The following is a 20,663-nucleotide window of genomic DNA, read 5'->3' as shown; positions in this document are numbered from 1 at the left end:
GACAATAACAAAGACATCTCAAGAAGCCTTGCCACATCGAAGCATACTATGCGTCTACTGCTGGCCTCCGAAGACTCATCGGAATGACCAGGCTGCCCGCATCTGGGTTAAATTTTTATTTAATACAAATAAAAATCATTATTTTTATAAATATCTTTATTATTTAAACATCGTTTTACAGGATTACTCTTAACCTCTAATATATTATGAAAAATAAATATATCGAAATTCACGAAGGTACTAACATTTTTAAACTAATGAAAAGAAAAGTAAAAAAGAACATTTTTTTTTTTCTTAATATATTGGTCTCGTAACGAGACCTTCAAGCCAAACGAAGAGCATAGGTTTTATTTAATGAGGTTTACGAAAAATATGCCGTGATTATTATTAAATATGATTTTAAATTTAATTGTTGTTTTGCAACAAATGATCAATACAAATTTACAAAGGGTTTTTATAGTTTGACGATTGACAATTTAACCAAACGTTTACATAACTAAATAATGCGGATAGTGATAACTGTAGACAATCTTTAACGAGATCGTCATACATTCAGATAAGGCAGACTTTAAAAAGAAAACACGAAAAATTATCGAACTAAACTATAAACTCTAAAAACGGAGACTAAATTAGTACAGGCAACGAGTCATGAACTAAATAATCAAGTTAAGAAATAGAATTGCGATGTTGGATTGGCATTGCATTTTCACTATTGTAATGAGCATATAAAGATGTGCAGCTATGTGTCTAACGAACATTTAATAAGCTAATCTCGAATTAATTATCGCTGTTGTCAATATAACATTACATCAACTATAGTAAAATTATTTTGTCTGTCCGTGCAGTTTGGGTCATAAAACATAGTGCGGCTAGGGCGGTGAGCATGTTGTGCGGGCGCAACGCCATTATCGATAAAAACAAATGAGTCATCGAAGGCAGGTACACGGCGGCGGGCGCGGGGCTAAAATAATGTTTTGCCTGTTGGCAAAAATATACCAGCACAAAGACGTGTAGCTATCAACAATGTGGAAAAAAGAGCAAAATAATTCAACATAGTTGTATGTGTTAAAAATGTTCACTAAAATGAAAATAAATCCCGAAAAGTACATAACAGTAAACAAAGTATTGATTTCACTAACCCACAAAATGACAAAACTAAATACACTATCGATAACGCTTATCGACAACAATAATGCGCATCCCTATGCCCGTCCATAAGGCTCGTGAGTGGAAGAGAGCGAAATACTCGCTTCACCGCTCCGATTATTTATCACTCAAACTGCACGGACAAAATAATTCTACTATAGTAATGTTTTTACATTAGACTTATGTGTTTGCAGATCTTGCGCATTAGCGATTTCTGATATTAACAAAATAAGCAATCATAAAAAAAAAACAAGTAAAATAATCACTTGCATTATTTTTAGATTTTTTTGTTATGTTTTCGGAAGCATTTCCAACACCCTGTATACATTGATTCCTATAAAATAAAACATTACAAGATTTGACACTTGCAATATTTTCCTCTCAAGTAGATAGTTCATGTCGCGGGACGCCGCTAGGAGTTTATTGGGTGGTGGCATCAGGATGTCTCTCCAGCAGCATGGCGACTCCCTGTCCTCCCGCCGCGCAGGCCGAGATGACGCCGAACTGCCCGTCCTCCCGCACCAGCCGGTGAGCCGTGTGCATCGCCAGACGAACCTGAAAAAAGTACATAAAAAAATAAAATACTATAAAGTACCCTCCCGTACCCGTACCGGTCCCAGCGAAGGTACCGAAACAGGATAAGCGAGTTCTGTTGCGGATGAAGGTAATTAGTAATGTAATTTGTTATTGATATTCTATGTAGGCCATTGCAAAGTATTGATTCAGTTCTAATAGTCTTCTAATCCGCTAATATTCATATTGTCGTTGCAAATTTGAAATCTCCTATGTGGATAAAATTAGTTTTCGAGAAAATCTAATTTTCTGGTGGTAGGACCGCTTGTGAGTTACTGGTGGTAGGACCTCTTGTGAGTTACTGGTGGTAGGACCTCTTGTGAGTTACTGGTGGTAGGACCTCTTGTGAGTTACTGGTGGTTGGACATCTTGTGAGTTACTGGTGGTAGGATCTCTAGTGAGTCCGCGCGGGTAGGTAGCACCACCCCGCCTATTTCCGTCGTGAAGCAGTAACGCGTTTCGGTTTGATGGTTGGGGCAGCCGTTGTAACTATACTGAGACCTTAGAACTTAATCTCAAAGTGAGTGGCGCATTTACGTCTTAAATGTCTATGGGCTCCAGTAATCGCTTAACACCAGGAGGGCTGTGAGCTCGTCCACCCATCTAAGCAATAAAAAGTACAGTGCTGACACTTATTGTTCAATATTGACACCACCTGGCGACATCTGTCGGCAAGTGGTTTCGTTTTAAGAATCCTTAGAAGTTTCCACCAACAATATTTGGCAAACAACCTTATCGAATAGAATAGTAGAAGTAGTAAGCAGTAAATTTAGGCAAATATTATTTTTTATCACTTGAAATCTATTTTTAAGGTTTTTGTTTTGCATTATATCAACGTGGAAAAGGAATGTAGATAAATAATGAATACTCACGCCGGTGGCGGCGAATGGATGTCCGATAGAGAGCGAGCCGCCCCACTTGTTCCACTTCTCGAGGTCCGGACTGCCAACCTACAATACAACACCCTGTTTACACTAATATAACAACTTGAGAAACATTCATTTGAATGTTTCAACCCTTTTAGTGTCTATACATAAAGGAGACTGATACGATTACATACATTTTTGGGCCCGAATGTAACGTGATGAAACTAATATGAATTAATAGATTCAGATTTATCAGTACCTTGCTGAAAATTATAAAAGTTTTCTCAATCTGAGAGCCGAGTTAATAAAGATTTAGTAAAAGTTAGGTTATGTTACAATCTCTTTAAAAGAGCTGAATAATAACTTATTTAAGCATAAGTAAATGTTTATTATATCCATTGGATAATCTTTTAAATGTCATATTATGAATGAATATTAATGATGAATATCAGGTATGGAATATGGAATTGCTATCCCACAATTCACACAGCGATCCATAATTTCAACAGTATCCAATGCAACAATTTCAAGTCAAACGTGTGAGCGATCTTAGGTGTCCAGTGTAGAAGCAATTGTCGTACAAGGCTGGCAGAGTTGGAATCCGTAATAATAAAGCAGTGATCGTTGAAAATATAAAAACAGCCCGATAAATACATACTCAAAATGCGTCGAAGATACAAAACGACTAGAGCAGAAGAAACCAACAAGCGCCAAAAAATAATTGTATAATCTATGAACAAACGTCATGTCAGCTTACTGTCAAAGCTGTCATCAAAAATACAATCGATTTTAATCGATTTGAAATCGATAATCAGATTACTTTGTTAAGTAATAATAGACTTTTTCTTCATTTATGTATATAATCGCAATTAAATCCGGCGTATACCGCACTTGTATACAACAAGTATAAATCGCTCATTTAATTACTTTGCATTAATTATCTAGTGCAATGTTTTTCTTTTTATAATCCTGTAATCGATTAATTAAATCGATCACACCGTTATACCGACAAAAACTAACTTTCTCATTTTTCTCCGGTCCCAGAAAGAGGATTGAGGTGATTTTTTATATTCTTATATAAAAAAATATGACAAATTTTTTAGACTACATTCCAAGTTATTACATTTTTGGCCCACGATTTTCCGTCTCCTTTGTATTGTATCGGATAATTGAGTCGTCTATTATCAAAGGTGGCAATCTGTGCATTTGGACAAAAAAAATTATTGATATGTCAATACAGATTGATTTGAATATAATCGTCGCCTTCAAAGAATACGGTTCAAAACCTGCATTAAATAAAGGTTAATAGTTAACCTGTTATTTATCGAAGATGTCGTTCCGAAGAGTTTTGTGACTGCCAATGGGAATACAAAGTCAATAATTCGTTTTTCTGGTTTACCAATAATTATCCAAAAGTCACATTGCCGGCTTTGATAATAGTCGACTCAATTGTAAGATATACATTAGTGTTAACGAATCAACGTCACGTGATACATTGATGGCTGTGATTGGCCAACGATGACGTCATATCGCACGAACCAATCACAAAACAGGAAACGCAACAGTGGCACCAATTGTCAAAATTTAAAATTATTATAACACGAAGAAAAAAGATGGACGCGCATTTCAATTTCGTATTTTGTAAAATAATTAAAAACAATATAATGAGTATTTGAAGAAGTAAACGCATTTATTCATTTTCTTGGCCACCTCAAGATACCTCTAAGAAATAGACGCAACATTTAGAACCAAAAATAAATTTAAAAATTAAATAAATTGATGTTACCTTTCCTTGACGTCCCAGATACTTCTGCCCGAACCAGTCCGAGTCGAGAGCCTTCAAGTTCGCCAGGATTTGTCCCTGAAAACCAACTTATCAAGTATTTTCAAAGTTTTATACTACCTACTTCGTAAGATTGCATACTTAATAAGTATGCAAGTATCATAAGTATTACTTATTACTTAATACATAAGTATTACTTATGATACTAGTTAGACAAATTATAAAGAAAAACCAGTATAGCAAAAGTAAGTTGTTTATTAAAATAAACTACAATATACACACTTACGACACCATCCAACCGATATGCTTAAAGTTCCAAAACTACAATAACTTAAATATATGTATCACAAAACATTAAGATGTTTTCCCTTGCAACGGACTACAGATTGACATGTCAATATGCAAACATACGTTTATGTGGCCACTTACCGCAAAGGCCTCATGGATCTCCCACGTGTCGATATCGTTGACCTTGAGGCCGACTTTGTCCAAGATCTTGGGAATGCCGTAGGCGGGCCCCAGCAGCAGCTGGTCCACGGGGTCCTGAGACAATACAGCTTTGGCTTACACTCTTACTTTGTAACAGATTAAGCGATTTAAATTTGACTCCCTTAACTTATCTTATATCTTTAAACGAGCAATTATTGTTGTTAACGCCTTTGCCATATCTGCGTGTCGTCTATAATCTATAATAAGCTAACTACTCTGTAATTTAAATATAATCTGTCTCTTAACATTTTTACGGGGGAACAATTCCCGCTTCTTTTTCGACCTACTTGATTCAATTTATACAAGCTTCTTGTTTCTTTACAGATGTAATTCATTTAATTCATCAAAAATACAAAACTAAACATCTCTACTAACAAATTATTGTATAAATATAAAATAAAGTCTTGTAACAGAACACAACGGGATTTCATTGTATCATCAGATACAATTGTATAATATATCTCGGAAACGGCTCCAACGATTTTCATAAAATTTAGTATACAGGGGATTTCGGGACGATAAATCGATCTAGCTACGATTTATTTTCAGAAAATGTTGTTTTATTCGTGTTTGCAATAATCAACTTTATCAATATTTTTGATTTTTTCTTTAAATAACCAGAACATATTTTATTATTATTCTGTCGGTAACATCGAAAAATATTATTCATATTGCATCATTTTATCAATATGTAATTCGTATTTAAATATAATTTCTAAAAAACACAATTTATAAAAAAAAATACAGAGCAAAGTTCAGTCATTATCTAACATATTTAATATTTAAAAATATTTTTTTATACCAATTCTGGAATTGTAAGAAACTTATAAAGCCTTCAATCAGTGGTCCTAAATTATTTCAAACTGGTAGCAGTTGTTTTAAACCGAAATATACAAAGTTTATGACGTCAGTAGGGTGTAAGTGTGCGAGAGAGACGACCAGATATTGCTACAAAGCATGCTTCATTTTTCAAAAATAATTGCTTTTTACAACTAATAATACTTCTATCATTATTAGGTAAATTATTATAATACGCGAGCATCTCAGTTGACAAATCCTAATATTACCTGAGCGACGTAGGTGAAGTCCCGCAGGTAGGCCTTCGGTTTGAGGCCGAGCTCCTTGGCCTTCGCCTCGGACATCACGAGGCAGGCGGAGGCGCCGTCCGTCTGATAACAAAGGACCAAATAAAAAAAAAAAATCCTACCTAAGTCGATGAGAGGCCATTTCAATGTAACCTTAACTAGTAGGTGAGCTCACGGGGCTCAAACTGGGAGTGTTGCTAACACGAACCCTAGCAAGAGCCGTGCTTCGCAGAATCTACCGCCGGATCGGAAACGCGACCCACTGAGAAGATCCGGCGAGAAACTCAGTAGGATGTGCCTGTGGGTTAATTTAAGGACGGTGACCGGTGCTATAGTTTATTTATTTTAAACTAATTTAAACAAGTCAATGCATTGAGTTTTTTTTATTGCTCTTGTAGGCAGACGAGCATACGGCCCACCTGATGCTGGGTGGTTACTGTCGCCCATGGACTTCAGCAATGCCAGAGACAAAGCCCTGCCTACCGTTAAATATGTGCAGTCATTACACGAACAGTATTCTTTATAGAATTGATCTAAAGAGTATAATGGTCTATACAAAGCTGTGGGTATTCGTAAACCAGATCGTGTACCGACCAGGAAGGATGCGTTGGCGGCGGTGACGGTGCCGTGCGGCTTGATGAAGGCCGGCTTCAGCTTGGCGAGCTGCTCGGGGGCGGACACGCGGATGCCGTTGTCCTTGTCCACCAGCCCGTCCTTGCCGTCCACTGGAACACACAAAATTAAATGTAACGCGTGAATATCTCATTTTTTCTATATAGACTTAGAATTGATTTGGACCGTGAACAATTAACGTGACAAATTTCACACTTGCTGTATGTGCAATGTAATGTAATGTTGTTTTTTAAGCATCTTTTATACCATTGTCGTCGCTTTAACTCTCCAGAACCGACAGAATTTGTCTCTCTAGTCGATTGTAAGCTACTGAGGGATCAAATGTTTTTATATAAAATAATAAATAATGAGATTGATTCTAGCTATCTTCTTTCCAAAATTTCATTTAAATGTAGTCGTATTTCCGCGCGATCTAAACAGACCTTCCACATGTCCACGGCTCGAACGAAATATGCTTCTAACTCTTTTGTCCGTAGATCTGGTAGGTTGTATGATGCTAAGTTCTCTAATGCTGACATCTTTTGCTTGTCACTTGTAGCATATAGAAACGCTATTTTAAAACTTTTATAAGGTGACTAGCTGACCCGGCAAACATTGTTTTGCCATATATAAGATTTCTAGGGAATTTCTAGTGTAGAAAAAAAAACTAACTTATTATAAGTGTGTAAGGATGTGGTAAATGAGTGAAAGAGGTATGTAATGTTGTGAACGATGAGGGAATATATAATAAAAATAACAAAACCTCATTCAACCACATAATACCTAATTATAACAAAAAAAATGTCCAAATAAAAAAAAATATGTTAGGGGTGGACAACCCTAATCACTTAGGGGTATGAAAAATAGAAAGTAGCCGATTCTCAGGCTTACTGAATATGCATAAAAAAATTCATGAGAATCGGTCAAGCGGTTTCGGAGGAGTATGGGAACGAACATTGTGACACGAGAATTTTATATATTAGATTTAGCCCGATAAGTAGTATAGTTGATGTATAAAATAATATGTGCGTATTGTGTTGCTTTTGTTTGTTTGTAATTTAAATTTCTAAATTTCTCTTCATTCACTTTCTACTTATATGTGATTTTGATTGTGGAAACATATTTGATTATTGTTTTAGTTTTTTTTTAAAAGTATTATATGTTTGTATTGTACTGTTTGTTTCCCAAATAAATACATAAATAATTAAAACATGTATAAAGTTCACTTATTAATACACTAGCTTTTGCCCGCGACTCCGTCCGCGTCGAAAAGTTACTTTGGCATAACGCTAAATTTTACCCCCCCCCACTTCATTTATGTAGAAAGTGTAAATATTTTTGAATTATAGAATGTTAAGGAGCTATTTAAACCACCTATTTGGAAACATTCTTTATTGGTGCTCCGCTTGTATTGGTCTTACCGTGATGTTATATAGCCTTCCTCAATAAATGGGTTATCGAACACTGAAATAATTTTTCAAATCGGACCAGTAGTTCCTGAGATTAGCGCATTCCAACAAACAAACTCTTCAGCTTTATAATATTAAGTATAGATAACAGCGTGTTCTATATTATCAATGTCTCAATAGCATTAAGGTACTAGCCCTTATTATGACTTAATAATATAAATATGTTGGGGTATAAATCTTGACCTTTGACCGGTATGAGGTCCGTGAAGTATCCCTTCTGCTGGGCCTCGTGGGCGAGTGTGTGCGAGCGCAGCGCGTACTGGTCCTGCTCCAGTCGCGAGGCTCCGAAGGCGGCCGCCAGCCGGTCCGCGCTGTGGCCCATGGTCTCGCCCGACGAGAACTCCGCCACGGCAGGCAGCTGCCACAAAAACAAAATATTCCTATTTATATGCTTCATGATATCTTTCAGGAAATTTTTTTTGTCAAGGATTGAAGTACAAAAAAATAAGTTGTAAGTTCGATGATTGTTGATTTAAAGTTTTACTTATTGTTGTTATTATTTAATTGTAAAAATAGGTAAAACCTTACATAGCGAAGAACGCAATACAGACTTCGATTAGGAAGTACTCCCTCTATCTAGGTACTATTGATTCGTCTGTACTTTATACTTTAATAATACTTTTAAGAACTGTCTTTACTTTAATAATATTTTACTAATAAACATTAGTATATTTTTAATTTTTGCCAACCCTATCAGAAACCCACGTGACGTAATGTACTCTAGGTGCCTAGTTGTCTTGGTCTAGTAATAGTACCAATCATTCCACTTCAAACTATCATATCATTATATTGCCTTTTCAAGGGTAGGTAACACAATAACTAATTTTAAATGAATTACTTAAACACTATTAATTTTATGAATATTAAAACTTAACTAATTTATTTCATATCAATGAGTGAAAGGTTATTTGCTTTAAGCGACATTTCGCTTTATACGCGACATTTATCTTTGTAATCAAATCTGCGTTTTATTTCGCATCATTCATCCACAATTTATTGTTTTTAAATTGAACTTCAATTAGTTTACTCCATTGAAATAGCTGAAGAATTTTTTTTGTTATATTACTTTTTCCAAATTATAAACTTTAAATGTCTCTGCGGTGAAGTTGCATAGCACGTTAACTGCCGTGTAGGTCACCGGGGCCCTACACGTGGCGCAGTGAAGTAATTATGTCGATTTCTCTCTTCGATCTTCTTAGTTAGGTGCCAGAATTTCTAGTAGATTCTGGGAAAGAAGAATCTATTTCTAAGTGACCTAAAAGACTATAACACACATTGACATACAAAAGAAGGCGAAGTTAGACAATCAGAGCACTTAGTAACAGAAATCGACACAATCACTTCAGTGCGCCGCGTAGGGCACCGGTGACCTACACAGCAGTTAAAAGGGTTTTTTTCCCTACCCATGCTGATAGCCTTGAGAGTCTGTTTCGGCTTCACCCTAACGTGTGTAGGTGAGCTCACGGGGCTCAAATCGGAGTGTTGCTAACACTGACCCTAGCAAGAGCAGTGCTTCGCAGAATCTACCACCGGATCGGAAACGCGACCCACTTAGAAGATCCGGCGAGAAACTCAATGGGCTGTGTCTATGGGTTATCAAAGGGTTAAACGAAATAGCCTTTTCACCTTTATTTCCATGACGGTTCAAGGTCGTGGAGTGACAGTAATCACTCTGTAACCTGATGATAAAAGCTTATTAGAATTGGTCAGTGACCTCGGGAGCGAAGAAGTCCGGTCGTATGGAGGCAATGAGCGATAGCCTCTGCGCCGGGGTCTTGGCGCGGTTGATCCGCAGCAGCAGCGAGCGCATCTTGCGCGAGTGGCGGATGGGCACGTCCGACATGAACTCCACTCCGCCAGCCACGATGACGTCATACGCGCCGGCCGCTATCATACCGATACCTGACGTAATAACGGACGTGTGTTAACAAAATCCAAAGAGAAACAGTTTCATAAACCATGTAACCGTACTGAGAGCTTAGAACTTATGTTGGAGTTTGAATATGAAAGTAATGGCTGGCAACACTTGACACATGTAAGGTTACAGATTTCGAATATTGGAATTTAAAAAAAAAAAATTGTCTTCTCTTCAGTAAAGACAATGACTTCTCATTTAGACACGGTCAGAGCAACATCTAAGAGTTTCATAAAAAATAAAATATTGTAATGGTGTATTGTGTAATAAATAGTGTACAAAGTATTTGCAATTATATTAACCATGAAGCAGAGTGTTTTTAAATAGCCCCTCACATACAGAACCCAGTCCCCTCAAATTTAACCGTCCAACAACTTATATCTAAAGGTAGGTGGCGTATTTACGGTGTAGATGTCTATGGGCGCCAGTAACCACTTAACACCAGGTGGGTTGTGAGATCGTCCACCCATCTAAGCAATAAAAAAAATTTCATACGAATTAGAAACTTTTTAGTTCTCATACTAGTGAGGGTAGTAAGAAAAAAGATGCACATAATGGTTTGTGACGTCATTACCGATGAGTCGGGCGTGCGAGTAATAGAGACATTCTGAACGAAAATGCTCTATTCCCGACACAAATAATGTAATGTAAGTATTATTTTATACGTCATTTTTTATCTATTAGAAAAAAAGTCCTTCTTTTTAAAGGTAATTAAAGTTGATATCAAGCATAGAAATACTTTCAATTTAAAAAAAAAACAATGGTTTTTTGTAGATTTTTTTTGTTGTCGACTCGGAGATTTTACTAGTGGTAGGACTTCTCATGAGCCCGGAACAGGTAGGTATCACCAGCCTGCCTGTTTCTATCGTGAGGCAGTACTGCGTTTCAGTTTGAATAGTAGGGTCTGTCTACTATATAACTGAGTTTAACAATTCATGTCTCAAGATGGGTATTTACGTTGATGTTGAAGGGCTCCGGTAACCATTTAACACCAGGTGGGCCTTACCCACCGATCTAGGGAATTAAAAATCAAATCTGTCACAAATCACAATTACAACATCTCCATTATGTGGAGAGATGGTGGATCAAGAGATATAAAGAAGTTTAAAGAAAACTAATGAATGGCTGAGTTATGACTATATGTACTCAAATCAATTTTTATTAAAAATGTTTAAAAAAATATTAAACATTTTGGTTGTTGAGTTTAAGATTGACGAGATATCTGTAGATCTTTATGATAATTAAAACACAGATGTGGTAATCATTATCATATACAAAGAATGAGATGCAACTATATTATAAAAAACACAAATAAATTGTAGCCCTCACCAGTGGTGATTGCCTGGTTAGAAGAGATGCAAGCCATGGTGACGGTGTGCGCTGGAGTCCTGTCGCTGAACCCAGCCGCCAGGGCTGCCTCGCGCCCTATATTTGAAGTTTTCACCTCTTGGATCACGGTGCCATATACAATGTAGTCAATGACATCCTTCGATATACCAGTCTTTTGTAGGAGACCACTATGAAAATAGACATAAGACACAAAATAAAGATCTCTGTAGTGTACTAGTGATGGTACTTATTCTCCTTCATAAAAAAAAATTACTAAGTGCTGGGTTTTTAAAACATAAACACACAGCAATCAATTAAGCAAATGACTTCATGGTTGTTGTGCAAGTATACAGACTTGGTGAAGATTGTTAAAAAATACAATTCTACCCTTCTTTCTTTTCAGGTTAAAATCTTACATATTTCATATACTGTCTTACATTACTTTAATATACATTAAAAATGAATATTAATAAAAGTCGTCATCGCCTAAAGGATAAGACGTCCAGTATATTAGTATTGATAGATGCAACGGCGTTCGAATCCACTTTACTTAACAAATGTTCACCACGATTGACTTCCATGGTGAAGGAATAACATCGTGTAATAAAAATCAAACCCGCAAAATTATATTTTGCGTAATCACTGGTGGTAGGATCCATTGTAAGTATGCACTGGTAGGTACCACCACCTCGCCTATTTTTGCAGTGAAGCAGCAATGCGTTTTGGTTTGAAGGGTGGGGCAGCCGTTGTAGTGTCGAGTTTCAAGGTGGGTGGCGGCATTTACGTTGTAGATATCTATGGGCTCCAGTAACTACTTAACACCAAGTGGGCTGTGAGCTCATCCATCCAACTATGCAATAAATAAATAAAATTAGTTGTGGCCTAGAGAATAAGATGCCCTGTGCATTATTATAGAGTAATGCTACTGTATCAGTTATCCAATCCCACAGTCAAGTACTAATTGGACAACAAAGGAATAACATAGAGCAAAAATACATCCTGTTTTTTTTTGTGTGATATTTATTTGTGATAGCAATTTGGCACCAAGTGGGCTCTGAGCTCGTCCAGCCATCTAACCAATAAATCCAGATACTTCAAAAAAGTAGCTCGCTCGTAACAGAATAAAAACACAAAAAAGAGGCCACCAGACTATGTTGGAAATTTGACGCAGTCAGTTGACATCACCAGTTAGATACCTAGAGAAAGACCCAAGATAAGTTGGTAGTGCTGAAGGAGAAGAGGGTATTCAATGTCACTGACGATGATGTCAAAGACAGCTAAGTAGAGGAGAAAATTAAAGAAAGCTGACCAACCAACATGTGATATACATAGTTAGAAAGAGGGAGACAGCGAGATTGCTTAACTATTTTAGTCCCTCTCAAAGTCTTATGAAAATAAAAAAATATATATATGTTAATCAAGATTACCTTTAATCTTGTCTTATTAATAAATCTTTAAAATCAACTTACAGAAGTGCATGTCTTGCTAGTTCATGGGGCATCATCCTGGCATAATCGGTGAATGAAACAAGGAATGGAGTGCGGACTCCATCGACAAGCACCACATTCTTGCCTGTACGGTCTGGGAGAGATTTCTTCTGCTGCAGTACTGGCGCTACACTCAGCGCTCGTCTGGCAGTATCTATTATAAAAAAAAGTCATTTTATATTACCACATAAAATATATTGGGCGAAAAGCTAAAAACTTGTCAATGTTTAGCCCAATTAAACATTCAAATACTTTTGTTTAGATCAAAAATAAAATATTTGTACAAATTCTAATTAAATCAGGTTCGGTTTCTATTACATGATGATGTTCCTTCATTGTGGAAGTCGTGTGTGGGCTGTGTGTATTGTCTGTGTACGTATTGTTTGTTCTATTTCATAGTAAAGTTTGTATGTTGCCTTAAATTTATTTTGTCTAAGAAATATTAGACAAAACATTGAAGTTCCAAAATAAATGTCAGGACAAAACATTTTCTATTAATATAATTTGGCAACAAACAAGCAAATTTATAAACAAGTCTGCCAGGATCACAGTCCAAAGTTTGCTTTTCAAAATTATAGATAAAACAACCGATTTGTTACATAAACATGTTTTAATATGCTTTGATGGTCGTAACTGGACTCTTGTTTTGGGACGTTATTGTATATTTATCGTAAATTAATTGTATAATTTGCAACTTACCGAACTTAACAGTAGATCGTACGTGGTTTGCTTTTATCAATGATTTAGCGACTTGTGAAGCCATTTTAGTACGGCACTTCGGACAATTTTTCTTTAAACAGTGAAGATTTCTGCAATAAAATGCTAACGTTTAAATATTAATTAAATTAAAATATAAAAACTTCAAAATAATTGTATTCTATTTAGTGAAAAAACTTGGAGAGTTGGACTCTGACCTATTTTACACCACAGATCAAGAAAGCGTTTTGGGGTTACCGCTTCATTTTCGTAAAAAGCCGCTATTGGTGAAAAGCTACTCTTTGCTATTTTCATTTTGTCTATTAAGCGGATGTAAGCGGAGGTTATGAATTAATCATACGATATCATAAAGTCATATCTATCAGACCATGGAGAGATAGCAAAATATCTTTTAAAACCAAAATGAGACTTGTCCGAACTCTAGTGGTCTCAATGCTTCTCTATGGTGCTGAGACGTGGACTCTGAAATCAGCTGATCGCCACCGCATTGGTGCCTTCGAGATGTGGTGCTGGAGGAAGATGCTATGAATCTCGTGGACAGCATATCGGACTAACGGATGGATATTAAGACGGTTCTATATCTAAACCAGGCTCTCTACCATCTGCCTCAAGAGGATATTTGACGATCTTGACGATTTTGAAAAATTTATAGTAACTGGGAAGATTGCAGGCAAAAGGTCTCGTGGCCGCAATCCAATGCGCTGCAGCGCTGGTCCGACCAAGCCCGCACTACTCTGGATACCACCGTCTACGATGCTATACACACCGCCGAGAACACAGAGGAAGATGGCGAAACATCATCTAGAGAAGGATAATGAGAGGAGATGGTCACGGTCTTCAGATATGAGGAATGTGACACAGGGAGGAGGATCATAAAATAATGCAAATATCAACTGCTACTTAATTCTTAACCCTGGTAGTGGCTGAAACATTACTTTTTTGTTTACAGGGAAGATTATAACCTGTGCTAACTAGGTAGTGCCTTAAAGATGGATTTTAGGGAAGTAGTACCAGTAGCTTGAAGTTTGTATGTAATCACGTTACCCACACAATCAGATTGTTACTATGCAGTATATTATAATTAAGATTCAAAAACTAATTTCAATACTTTCTATGATTAAAAACGTGATCTTTTCTTTTTCTAATTAATCCATTATCTGTTGTTTTTTTCTTTTTCTTGTATCACTGTAAATGTCATATTTGACTCTAAACATTTCGTTACAATTTATTTACGTCCATTAACGACTCGACTTTTAGCCACGATTGCTTTTAATCGTTCCCTATTTTTCTATGAAAAAAAGAGTGAAACTTTGTAACGGCTTTTAAAGACTTTAAAATAATCCTAAAAACTAAGCATGTCAATCAATTTTGTTTCATTTCCTCTAATTTCAGTACATCCAAACACTAAGCAGATCTATTATTTATTAGACACGGTTTTAACATGTTTAAGCCCTTTAATAATATTATTTAAGAAGCGCTGAGTTGGTCTGAAGTTTGAAACTGATGTCTACACTACAATTCATGCTTTCGCTTAAAAATACAAACAAATGCAACTCTTAGAACAAACAACAAATGCATCTATTTGTACTCTTCTTTTTTTTTCAGTATAGCAATCGAGATGCCATTGTTTGCCAGTTTCGAGGTTCTACAATTTTCAGACATGAACCCAAAACCAAACGTAATTGAGAATATAAGTATGTTACTAGTGTAAGGGCATTTTGTAGGCCGCAAGCTATGTACCATCACTCTGCCTATTACTGCTTCAAAGCAGTAATTCGTTCCGATGGTGGGTTAGCCGTTATGCTGTACAGTTGACACTCATATTGTGGGCTCTGGTAACCGCTTAACATTTTTGGGCTGTGAGCCATTTTTCTATGGAATTAATAAAGATAAAAATAATTAATTTAATTTGTCAATATCATTTTTATGAGAAGGTGCGTAAAGTTTATTCATTTAAAATATTCAATTAATATTAAAAGAAATAAAAAATAACGTGCCGGTAAAAAGGTGTGAATTTACCGATATTTCAGCGGACTTTTTGGGAAAAACGGACAAGCCAGGTTCGGCGACTTTATTTCGTTTTCTCACAACAGTGTCCATTTCTACAAAGGCTAAAGAGTTATAAAACCACCATTATTACACGTGTAATAGTGAACGATTCACATAACTTGTTACCTCGCGTTTCTGCCAAAATTACCCGTGCATTTCTTGAATTTCCCTACTTATTCGTTGATAGCATAAGGGACTACTCCAGTAACGCGCGAATGGGTAGATGAGCTCATGGGCTCAACCTGAGAGAATTTGCTCACACTAGCCCTAGAAAGAGCAGTGCTTCGCAGAATCTACCGCCGGATCGGAATCGTGACCCACTGAGAAGATCCGGCGAGAAACTTTTAGTCTCTTAGTAGGTACCTAACTAGTTTGTAGGCTTAATCTTTTTTATTTGCGTTTTGTTATATCACTGGGTGAAAAAGATTTAAATAGGTTCAAATTTGTTTATATACACAACAAATAGATTTTTAGTAGCCTTACTATCTTATCTAGTTTATCGATACTAGTTTTGTAAATAGACAAGCGGACTAGGTCATTGGTTTCACAACAATGTTTTATGCAATATCAAAACTCAACCGAGAAGGGTAGAGGAATCGTAATTTTTAAATTCTAATCCGTTATACATCGCTCAGCTGTCTACCATAGCTGTACTAATTTAACTTATTAATATTAAATCCTTTTTTTTTTTGTAATACATCAATCATTTTAATTCATATTTACCTTCACAATCGTCGATGAAGAATCGCCCTCAACACAATAGGTAAGCGCATTTTAATATTTTAGTTTGATGTAAATTTTTTCACCTCATTTTATGTAACTATTAAAATTTACTACATTGTTTAAATTTTTTGATGTTTTTTTAAATTAAAATCATCGTTAACATTGTGCCCTTCCACTGTTGCATGGAGATTCTGTTTTTCTGGTACAATTTTTTATCAACGGTAAATATTTTTTTAAACCAATACAGCTAAATATTACCTCTATATATTTACACCAGAACACAATTAATTAAACAATCGTCACGTATTTTGTACAATTAAAACCTTTTTATGCTTTTTTGCATTCTTTTCGTAATCTACCCTCAATTTTTAAATAGAATTATCAAGAATTTGCTAAATCATATTAAAGTATGATCTGAGTGAGTTTTGAGCATTACAAATCAAAAATACAAAGTACTCCATTGGGGAAATACTGGAATTCTTCGAACACGTTTTAAAGCAGCCATAATCCTGGGTATAAGTGTTACGAAAAAGTCATGTGTTTTGATGGGTGGGTCAGCTGTTTTTACAATAAGATTAAAACTTCGATTCCCATGTAATAAACCATCTCTCACGAATTCCTTCCTCAAATTAGAATTACTAGATAATGATCGAGCTTTGTTGGTTTTTTTTTATAAATTGTGTTTTTTAGAAATTATATCTAAATACGAATTACATATTGATAAAATGATGAAATATGAATAGTATTTTTGATCTTACCGACAGAATAAAAAAAATATGAACTGGTTATTTAAAGAAAAAAAAAAACAAATTATCGATAAAGTTGATTATTGAAAACACGAATAAAACAACATTTTCTGAAAATAAATCGTAGCTACATCGATTTGTCGCCCCCGAAATCCCCTGTATACTTACTAAATTTTATGAAAATCGTTGAAGCCGTTTCCGATATTCATATTATATATATGTATTTATATACATTTTTTTTTTTTTTTTTCCTACCTAAGCTGAGAGCCTTGAGAGGCTATGTCAGCGTAACCCTAACTTTTGTAGGTGAGCTCACGGGGCTCAAACCTGACGTCGTTGCTAACACGAACCCTAGCAAGAGCCGTGCTTCGCAGAATCACGAATCCGGCGAGAAACTCAGTGGGCTGTGTCTGGGAGTTAATTTACTCGTCGAGCCCTTCGTCGCAAGCGACGGGTTCGACGAGAACGGTGACCGGTGTATTTATATACAAGAATTGATCGTTTAGAGATATAAGATAACAGACTAACATAAATATATTAAATATTATTTAAATACAAAAAATGTTATGAATTAATAAATTTTCGTAATCAATGGCGGTAGATGTTTCTGTAAGCCGGCGCGGGTGGGTATTTTTGAGCGAACCACTCGAACAAAATTGATTTGTCTCTTAACTCCAAGTAAATAGGGTAGGCAACGCACTGGCGTAAACGCTGGTGACCGTGGGCGGCGGTGAATCACTTACCATCAGGTGACCCGTCTTGCTCGTTTGCATCTCGTTTTTATAAAAAAAAAAATGTTATATGAGAGCTGCAGGTTCGCGATGTAGCTGGTTCGATACTAATTTGAATAACAAACAAAAAAAACTGATCGTGTAATTTTTACTGTATTATCGGTGTTCCGTCTATTGGTGACGTAATTCTGTACGGTTTATGTTTTTTTTTGCTTAGATGGGTGGACGAGCTCACAGCCCACCTGGTGTTAAGTGGTTAGTGGAGTCCATAGACATCTACAACGTAAATGCGCCACCCACCTCGAGATATAAGTTCTAAGGTCTCAAGTATAGTTGCAACGGCTGCCGCATTACTGTTTCATGACTGAAATAGGCAGGGTGGTGTTACCTACCCGTGCGGACTCACAAGAGGTCCTGCCACCAGTAATCACTAGTAATAGGTACAATATGTTAATTGAGTACATTAAAATATGTTTTGAGTTTATTTGCAGTATATTTATTGTGTAATTAAAAGTACTTTTATTTTCAAAAATATAAAAAAAGTATATCATCATCTTGGGCTTTCTTAGTACAACGGATCTTAATTTGTGGTTAGATGATTAGACAAAGATATCTATATGTCTGCGACGCATCGCTTACAGCACATAGCTTGAAGTCGTCGTGGCCTAAAGGATAAGGCGTCCGGTGCATTCGTATCTAGCGATGCAACGGTGTTCGAATCCCACAGGCGGGTACCAATTTTTCTAATGAAATACGTACTTAACAAATGTTCTCGATTGACTTCCACGGTGAAGGAATATAACATCGAGTAATAAAAATCAAACTCGCAAAGTTATAATTTGAGTAATTACTAGTGGTAGGATGTGAATTGTGAGTTCGCAAGGGTAGGTACCACCACCCTGTCTATTTCTGCCGTGAAGCAGTAATGCGTTGCGGCTTGAAGGGTGGGGCAGCCGTTAAAAATGGAGACCTTAGAACCATTATGTCAAGGTAGGTGGTGGCATTTGCGTTGTAGTCTATGGGCCCCGGTAACCACTTGAGGGAGTTTATAATAATATAGAGTCCCTTCTTTAATTCGCCGTAAAGTCGTGTTTTATGTAATTAACACCACAGTTGAAACAATATACATTTTATTGTTGTAGCGGCATAAACAATTCTAAGTAATTATATTAAATTAGTTATTAAACATATTATAAATTATTTTTACGTTTTAAATTTTTGGCGGTAAAAAGGTCTCGTGTCACAGACTATATTCTGTTTCACACATCTCGTGCGTTCCGGCTTACGCATCATAAAAAGGTGCGTACTTAAACGCCACACACTTAACCAATAAAATAAATAATGTATAACGCTTGATCAAATAAATTTCAGATCAGAATGAAGGTAGTTTTGTTAGCAATAGTTCTATGTACAACCTCGTGCGCGGGGCAGTTCGTTGACGAAATGCAAGTCTACGAGAAGGAGTGCCTGGGCGAGGATGTGTTTCCGTGCATGTCCGGGGGATGCATACAGCAGTCCCAGTACTGCGACGGAAAGGTGGACTGCGACGATGGAACCGACGAGAACTATTGCCGTGAGTGATAAATTAAAAATATTAATTATCCCAATTTTACGGTTTGATTTTACTATGAAAAAAAAAAGAAAAAAAGCTGGTCGTGTAATTTTTAGTGTATTATCGATGTTCCGTCTATTGGTGACGTAATTCTGTACGGTTTAGGTTTTTTTTTGTTTAAATGGGTGGACGAGCTCACAGCCCACCTGGTGTTAAGTGGTTACTGGAGCCCATAGACATCTACAACGTAAATGCGCCACCCACCTCGAGATATAAGTTCTAAGGTCTCAAGTATAGTTACAACGACTGCCCCACCCTTCAAACCGAAAATATTAATTATCCCAATTTTACGGTTTGATCTGTATTTTACTATGAAAAAAAAAAGGATTGTGTAGTTTTATGAAACCACGGTAAAAGTGAAACTTTTTTCACTTTTTTTTTATTGCCCTTGTAGGCAGACGAGCATACGGCCCACCTGATGGTGAGTGGTTACCGTCGCCCATGGACTTCAGCAATGCCATGGGCAGAGACAAGCCGCTGCCTATATTATAGACATTAACTTTGACAAACAACATTTACATTAAACACTGACAAAACAAACAAAATCGCGTGGAGCTTGAGTAATAGTCTATACACTACACGGTCAGCTGCTGCGAACTATAGGCGCCGCCATATTGGCCTTGGCTGCCGGTGCAATCAAACTGCCGGACCTAAAAATTGAGGTATACATTATTTCTGTGCGAAATGAAATGTGAATGACAAGAAAATATTTCGTTAGTGCAATGATGGAATGTCGACGGATAAAAAGTTAATCGATTTTGTTAATGAGCCTGATATTAAGCCGTAAGGTAGTTTGAATTATGTTCGCGACACGCAAAAATCTAAGGAGTTTCATTACTATGGATTTACTAGCCGTACTCGCCCGCTTCGCTGCGCATTTAAAATTAACATTATTATTTATTGTCATTATTATTAGGGAGTTCAACACTCATATAAATATAAGCCTACTATCCATTAAGTACATGTATTTTCTACATGGATACCAAGTTTCAAGTCAATCGGATGCACGGTTCAGTAGTTATAACGGAACATCCGTAAAAACCGCTGTAAATTTATATATTAGTATAGATTATACTCTTCTAACGCCCACATCGACAACGATACCTTTATTAAGCAATTATAACTTTTTGTGCTTTTCGGGTCAAGGGCCGAACTTCCTACGAGGTCCCTACATCCAGGGTGCGCGTGGGGTGTGTGAGACTGGACGATCCGCATATGTTCAGAGGATGGTATTTAGGTATTCCCCCGAGGTCAGAACCCGGGTGGGGTAAGAGGATTACCGCGGTCCACACCAGACGCACGGCTTACCCCAAGCTCACACCTTCTCATTG

General features: G+C 36.5%; 2 protein-coding genes across 34 annotated transcripts in view; one reads left to right on the top strand and one right to left on the bottom strand.

Moving 5' to 3' along the window:
• Positions 1-138: 138 nt before the first annotated feature.
• On the bottom strand, positions 139-13,791 carry LOC101738740 (trifunctional enzyme subunit beta, mitochondrial). 2 transcript variants are annotated; one of them, XM_038017911.2, is made up of 12 exons: positions 13,669-13,791; positions 13,454-13,563; positions 12,737-12,908; positions 11,268-11,455; positions 9,738-9,925; positions 8,207-8,381; positions 6,537-6,667; positions 5,925-6,026; positions 4,798-4,911; positions 4,372-4,446; positions 2,592-2,669; positions 139-1,701 (listed from the first exon to the last, which is right to left on the bottom strand). In XM_038017911.2, the coding sequence occupies exons 2-12, from the start codon at positions 13,515-13,517 to the stop codon at positions 1,567-1,569; spliced, it is 1,422 nt and encodes a 473-aa protein (XP_037873839.1). In that variant the 5' UTR covers positions 13,518-13,563; positions 13,669-13,791; the 3' UTR covers positions 139-1,566. The 2 variants fall into 2 exon arrangements, with proteins under 2 accessions (XP_037873839.1, XP_037873838.1); XM_038017910.2 differs by lacking the exon at positions 13,669-13,791 and adding an exon at positions 13,640-13,661.
• A 2,287-nt stretch (positions 13,792-16,078) lies between these two features.
• Positions 16,079-20,663, top strand: part of Vgr (vitellogenin receptor) — a 54,670-nt gene continuing 50,085 nt past the window's right edge. For 28 of the 32 annotated variants that reach the window (XM_062674195.1, XM_062674194.1, XM_062674193.1 and 25 more), the window contains exons 1-2: positions 16,411-16,464; positions 19,092-19,293. In XM_062674195.1, coding sequence (XP_062530179.1) covers positions 16,426-16,464; positions 19,092-19,293 — 241 coding nt within the window. In that variant the 5' untranslated portion in view covers positions 16,411-16,425. 32 annotated transcript variants of the gene reach the window in all.

Source organism: Bombyx mori, chromosome 20 (genome assembly GCF_030269925.1).
Source record: "Bombyx mori chromosome 20, ASM3026992v2".
Lineage (NCBI taxonomy): Eukaryota > Metazoa > Arthropoda > Insecta > Lepidoptera > Bombycidae > Bombyx > Bombyx mori.
This window is presented reverse-complemented; position numbering and strand designations above follow the sequence as displayed.

What these genes read in the sequence shown, in the direction of transcription:
- LOC101738740 (XM_038017911.2), bottom strand. Translation starts at nt 13,517, where the DNA reads ATGGCTTCACAAGTCGCTAAATCATTGATAAAAGCAAACCACGTACGA. An exon ending in ACTTCACCTACGTCGCTCAG is followed by an intron (nt 4,912 to 5,924) that starts GTAATATTAGGA and finishes GTATTGTCTCAG; the next exon opens with GACCCCGTGGACCAGCTGCT. An exon ending in AGATCCATGAGGCCTTTGCG is followed by an intron (nt 4,447 to 4,797) that starts GTAAGTGGCCAC and finishes GTTGGTTTTCAG; the next exon opens with GGACAAATCCTGGCGAACTT.